The sequence below is a fragment of the Acyrthosiphon pisum genome, chromosome A2, assembly GCF_005508785.2.
Source record: "Acyrthosiphon pisum isolate AL4f chromosome A2, pea_aphid_22Mar2018_4r6ur, whole genome shotgun sequence".
Classification (NCBI taxonomy): Eukaryota; Metazoa; Arthropoda; class Insecta; order Hemiptera; family Aphididae; genus Acyrthosiphon; species Acyrthosiphon pisum.
Genome location: NC_042495.1, coordinates 100,252,790 through 100,259,447, shown reverse-complemented (window position 1 = coordinate 100,259,447; position 6,658 = coordinate 100,252,790). Strand labels below are relative to the sequence as shown.

At 32.3% G+C, this 6,658-nt stretch overlaps 1 protein-coding gene across 1 annotated transcript in view; it reads right to left on the bottom strand.

Annotated features, from left to right (window-relative positions):
• Positions 1 to 2,464: 2,464 nt before the first annotated feature.
• LOC100158740 overlaps positions 2,465 to 6,658 on the bottom strand; it is a 45,644-nt gene continuing 41,450 nt past the window's right edge. The window contains exons 11-12 of the mRNA XM_001944521.5: positions 5,831 to 6,594; positions 2,465 to 3,510 (exon numbers count right to left, since the gene is read on the bottom strand). Of these exons, the coding sequence (XP_001944556.1) occupies positions 3,282 to 3,510; positions 5,831 to 6,594 (993 nt within the window). The 3' untranslated portion in view covers positions 2,465 to 3,281. The remainder of the gene's footprint in view (positions 3,511 to 5,830; positions 6,595 to 6,658) is intronic.

The window sequence follows — 6,658 nt, the reverse complement described above, 5'->3', positions numbered from 1 at the left end:
TCGCAGTACTATTAGAAATCCAAACTGAAAATACAATTAAAATCAATTCCATTTCAAAAAAAGTCCCTAACGTTCAACGAAAAGAAATCACAGAAAAAAAAACAGTTCGTACAAGAAACATGGAATAAATATATGAGAGGAGATATTGATCAATTACAATACATAAAATGCTTAGGTTTAAAATACCAGGCCAATAGATTACTATAAAATGTATTAAAAATTAAAATGGTACACAAACCAATATATTATAAACCAATTTAAAAATATTATAATATTACCTATATGACGTGTTATTGTAATAGTTATTTTTTTACTCTAGATCACTATAATTTATAGTGATATAACTATCTATACCAATATGGCAATAAATGAATTATTTTTTACATTATTATAATAATATTACCTATGTGACGTTTTGTTTTAATTATAATTTTTTTTACTTTATATCACTATAATTTATAATAATATAACTATCTATACCAATATGGCAATAAATGAATTATTTTTTACATTATTATAATAATATTACCTATGTGACGTGTTGTTTTAATTATAATTTTTTTTACTTTATATCACTATAATAATAATATAATTATTATAATAAGGTATTATTATACCTTTAGTTGAATAAACCCTCGCCCAAACGGTATACATCTATTCGCCCAACCGGTAGGTTTAGTTGAATAAACCCTCGCCCAAACGGACTATAATTTGGGTCGATTCGCCCAAACGGTCTACGCCCAACCTAACCTAACGAGGCGCCTTTCTTTTTAGAGATACCATACTTACAAAAATTTTAATAAACTAATCAAAATATAATCATCAGCATGATACAAATGTTACAGATAGAGCCATAGAGGCATAGATACTTTGGAAAAGTATTTAAAATATTTTTGGAATACTTTTACTAAAGTACTTTACAAGACTGGCTTTATATTTATGTAGTCCTGAACAAACATTGATTTTATATTTTTATGTACATATTTAAGTTTAGAAAATCTATGTAATACCTACACTATATGTATTATGTTATAATTATATGTTATTTTCTTAGTTTGAATAAGAAAAAAGTATTCAAATGTCGCTCACCTCAGTGTCACTGTCAAACGCTCTTCCACCGAAATTGCATTTCGAAAAGACGTATTTTTTTGGTAATTTATTCACGTACCTATATATTCCAATAGTTCATTAAACGATATAATGGACATCCGATAATACTCAAAATATATATCTTTGTGATTTTTCACGATTTATATTTAATGGATGAACCCAAAGCTTACGTTGCACAGACTCGTCTAGTTTTTATTTTTTTATACATTTTTATTATTAATAAGTTTAAAGTAAAGTTACAAGTCCTATAATTATAATCTGTATAGAATTCATATTGATTGAATTGTTTATAATATAATAGAAAATATTTATATCATTTATTTGCCTATGCTATATTAGCTATTTGTTTGTATCCCACCGTGTTGTCATCAGGAATAAATTTTCCTGAATAATGTTTTATGATTTAATTTTTCTTAATTTATATTGTTATGTTTCTGTAAGACCACATATTTTATATTTTTCTTAATTATTTAGATAAAAATGTAGATAAAAACCGTTGACTCCAAAAACCGGACACTTTAAAAAATTGTCGTAGCCAAAAACCTTTTTATAATAAACTTTTTATGTAAAAACACTGCTAAACACCAAAATTAATCTACTAAAAAATAAAAATCTCAACTAAAAGCTCATTTACTGTTTACAATATCTTAAACATGTTTATTGTACTATATTATTTATTATACTAGATATTGGTCTTTTGATCAGTGGTCCAAAAATTCCAAGAAAAATTCACTTTATAAACCCGGTCTGAGAGATGACGCATTAATAAAACCATTAATAAATTTGTAGAAATACATTATGAAAATGGTTTTAATTTTTAAATGCTGAATATTTTATTCCGTGTTTACAAAATTTATGAACTGACAATGTTTTCCATGATATAGAGTCATAAAGTTGATTCATTAATATAATGTATAATAATCAACACCCCTGAAATTGTATTTGTACATTCTAGTTCGATCTCTGTAATTCTACTTCCAACATTTACCTACTTAATCTTTGCATTTGATAGCAGAATGCAAAGTCCAAGGTTACCAAAAAATGTTTACATTTGGTTGATAAATGAACTCCTTTATTGAACTACACGTAGTGATTACCTTGCCCACATATTATAATATTGTACCTGTGTCAAAGGTAGTAGATATTGTATGGTTAATATACGCATTCCCACCAACCACCACTCATAAATCAATCAGGTCCAAGCAACATATGTATTGAACCACACCCGTAATAATTAAAGTTTATTGATCAGTAAAATATGGAATTCCTCTCGTCAATAATAAGCAATAACAACCTAGTCAGAGTATCGTGTTAGACAAATAAAAAACATAACAATAGAAAAACAACAAACTGGTTCTATATGTATTATTGTGTATAGTATATTGTAATATGTTATATATTATAAACACATGAAAAATATATTTTAAATATACATTAAACGTTTAAATAATTTGGACATTTCGCAATTTGGAAAATATTTTTCCACAATTATTATAATTTAAATTACTTAAAATATAAATAATTAATTACTTAATAATATAAATAAATATTTCAATACGGTTATCGATTGCGATCCTGCAGTAACGATGGACAATCATCGTCCACTATCACCTTCCGGGTGTTGGATACTTTTAATAACAATACTGAGGCGTTTCCCTCAAGGTTCATAATATTATACACAAACAATATCGAAACCTTTAAATTGTAATATTATAGTCATCGAACGAGTGAGTAGGTTCTGCTGAAATGTTGGTTCACATATATATCATTTACAGTATAGTAAAAAATATATGAACGGTACCGAACGATACTGAACGATTTAATTTTTTTTTTTTTTTAATTTTGAATTCTCAACAATTTTTAGGAACTAAAATTATACGATTCGTAACGTATTTTTGTTTCATTCCACAATTATATAATTGAACTTTAGACAAAGTTGGAATTTCTAAGCCAATATTTACACATATTATGTTAAATAAATACACTCACACACACACACACACACACACACATTATATTATTTTTACGTTTGTATGCGTGACTCAATATTATACGTTTTGGAATGCATGTCGTCGTAAAAAGATTACTCACAATCGGAAACACACAGACACACACTTTACCCGAATAATAATAATAATACTATAAAACTATGGACTAATTTTAGTGGGATTTTATCTAATGTCTTCTTTGGATAAGTCTAAGTCTTCTTCGACGATCGGGCTGTCGTCGGTCATCGCCGGCACGATTCTCGCCTCGATCAGCGTCGCCCGTCCGCTGGACTGTTGCTCTTGTTCGTCAGGATGGTCGTTGCCGAACGTCAGCGGTATGTACCTCTTGGGACTCTCGTCCAGTTGAACGTTGACAACTTGTTCGGACGTCTTGTTGTCGTTGAACAAAAACCTGTAAACACATGTCCAAAAACGATATTGAAGTCAGTCGTTGTAAGTATTAATATGACTGCTGTACGCATCATAAAATAATATCGTAATAATTATATAACATCATATTGATAATAAAAAAAATGTCGTGATAAAAAGTGCGTAATGTGTGGAATGTCAAAGGTTTCGTGACGGGATTTATTATTTAAAACAGGGATCGAAACCGTTTCAAATTTTAACTGTTACGGTTTTAGTTCTTGAGAACGGTTTTCTAAATTTTCTGGTTTTGGTTTAGGTTTTAAGACCGGTTTTTTAAATTTTTTGGTTTTGGTTTCGGTTTTAAAAAAGGTTTTTCAAATATTTTATCGGTTTAAAGAACGGTTTTAGAAAATTTTCGGTTTTGGTTTTTGGAACGGTTTTTAAAAATTTCCATTTTATTTTCCTGTCTAATTACTGTAGATTCGATTTTTATTATCTATTAACTATTATAAGGGCCGAGTCTAAAGCCCTGAAATATGGCTACTTTGTATAATTAGTGTACAATATACGATATAACAAATAAACGTTCAGCAGAACTAATTTCGTGTTATTAACTTGAATATTTTGTACCTAATTTAGGTGCCTCATGCCTACTTTTGCATTCGACATAATATTATGTTGCCATATTATGGTTGAGATCATTATTCGATTACATTAATATTTAATTGTATATTACAATAACATCACACTATATTATTTGTATTTTCAATTTTCAATCATAAGTTTAGTAATAATATAAGAAAAAGAAACCAACATTAATTTTAAATTTTAATCCGTTTTTCAAGAACAGTACAAGAGCGGTTTTTCAATTCTATGGTTTCGGTTTGGGTTTTGAAAACGGTTTTTTAAGTTCTTAGGTTTCGGTTACGGTTTTTTAACCGGTGTTTCAAAGCTTTTGGTTCCGGTTCCAGTTCCGGTGTTCAGAAATGAGAAAACCGCGGTTTTAACCGGTTTTTTGGAAAACCGGTTAAACCGGTTTCGATCCCTGATTTAAAACTATATTATTTACTATTTGTTTATAACAAAACGATTTTGAAATGTATATTTGGGTGGTGTGAAGTGTGGGCGATAAGTATACATAATTTTAGGGCCCCCTAAAATTTAACTAGTCGTGCCAATGCCGGTTTCTGATAGTAAGGCAAATTTTGGTCTTGAAAATTTCCAGAAAATTTTTATATTATTTATTATAATATGTTATAAAAGTTGCTTGTGACCATTATACAATGTTAATAATAATGATAAAAAATAAAAAATAAAATTGTAAATTATATTTTTCTTGTACTTTTTTTTACTTGATTTTTTCCATGGACTCTATTCCTCTGAAATGTTTACTGTTTGCCCATAATGTTATATTATATCATATGTCACAGTTATTATATTTCGGGATTATTACTTTGGCAACACCTAACGCGAATATCAACCTATCAGAACTATATTACGTAGCTTGTACTTTGTAGTATAATCAAATTTTTGTACATTAAAATTTATGACCCAGTCATTGTCGAATAAATTAAATTTATGAACAGCACATTTTTAACATATTTTTTAATAAGTTTTAGATTAGTCTGGAAATACGAGTAGATAAACTTTTATTTTTATGACGTAACTTCTTGAAAATAAAACAAAATTTATTATATTTAGCCAAACAAGCATGTCACGTTATTTTAAAAACTTTACACCATCAGGATTGCATTATAATATTTAATAGCTGTTAAAATAATATATTATAAATAATATAACGAATTTTACATCAAAATAAATGTACGATTTGCGGATAAAGAGATATTAAGTCGTAATAATTACTTTTTTAGAAACGAAAATGTTCCATTAGTAATTTATAAATCATTTCTCAACAGTAATGATTTTATCTAGCGATAGTCTAAACAATAAAAATCGTACGTCTAACTATTCAAATGTTTTTTTTTACGTAATCGAACAGTAGATTCCAATAAAAACTATTGAATAATTGTTCAAACAATTGCAGGATAGGTAGGTAGGTAGTTTAACTGTTCTTATCAGTAGATTTTTTCAAAAGTGTCAACAATTTATTCGTATGAAACCAGTTACCAGACTAAACCAACCCATAAGTGATAGCCTGCGTTTTTAGAATAAATTCTAAAAATAATTGTCGTGGCACAGTACTTTTATTTTTATTTCGACCTCAACCTAAGAACAATTAAATATGCTAAAAAAGTTAAAACAATCGTCGTACGACTATTAGTTATATTATTATAATATACCTACTACGATGAATTTTTTGGTATCAATATCGGTAATTTATTATTTATATTTGGCATACTGACCTTGGGAAGTTTTTGAGCGCGCGTTGCGCACGTTCCTTTGTCGGCCACATGAACGGCGAGAACGCCATTCGAGCGTACCTCTCGGCCTGTTCTATCATGTTCATAAGTTTTTGCGGTAACAGGTGAACGATGAATGACCGTTCGGACGTGGTCGTGGACGATGCGTTACCGGCGTTCTGGTACGTCGGTGACGACGACGACGACGCAGTTCCGTTAACGACGCCACTGACGGCGGCGGAGGTTCCGTCCGGCATTCGGTACATCCGGAAACGGCTCTTGGGCCGTAGCACGGGTTCGCGGATCTCTCCGGCCGTCCCATTTCCGGTGCCCGCTCGGCTGACCGTCGCCTGCACCACTTCGTCATACGGGAACTGATCGTCCGACTCCGTGGCGGGACGGACAGCCGGCGCGCCGCCGGTGGCCGTCCTGTTGCCCGTCCGACCGGCGCCGTTGGCCGAGAACCCGCGGCCCGACTGTTCCCGCCTGTCCGATGACGGGTCCAGGCTGTTGCCGGCCGGGCCCGCCTCGATGTCCACCAGCGGCATCCACGGCACGTTCATGTACTCTTTGATGCCCACGCCCAGCGTGGCGCTCAGCCCGGCCGATCCGGCGGCCGCGGCGGCCAGATCACCGGGTGCAGTCAGGTCCACGTCGCCGCCGCCAGAGATGTGCGTGGCGGACGTGTCGTTGATGTGCTGCTGACCGTACTCTTCCGGTGGACCGTTGTGCATCTGCAGGTCCGTCTTGTCGCTGATGTCGCCACCCTGCAGAGAATTGTCATGATGATGTCAATCGATATTTTAGGTATCAGTGGCGGATCCAGGGGGG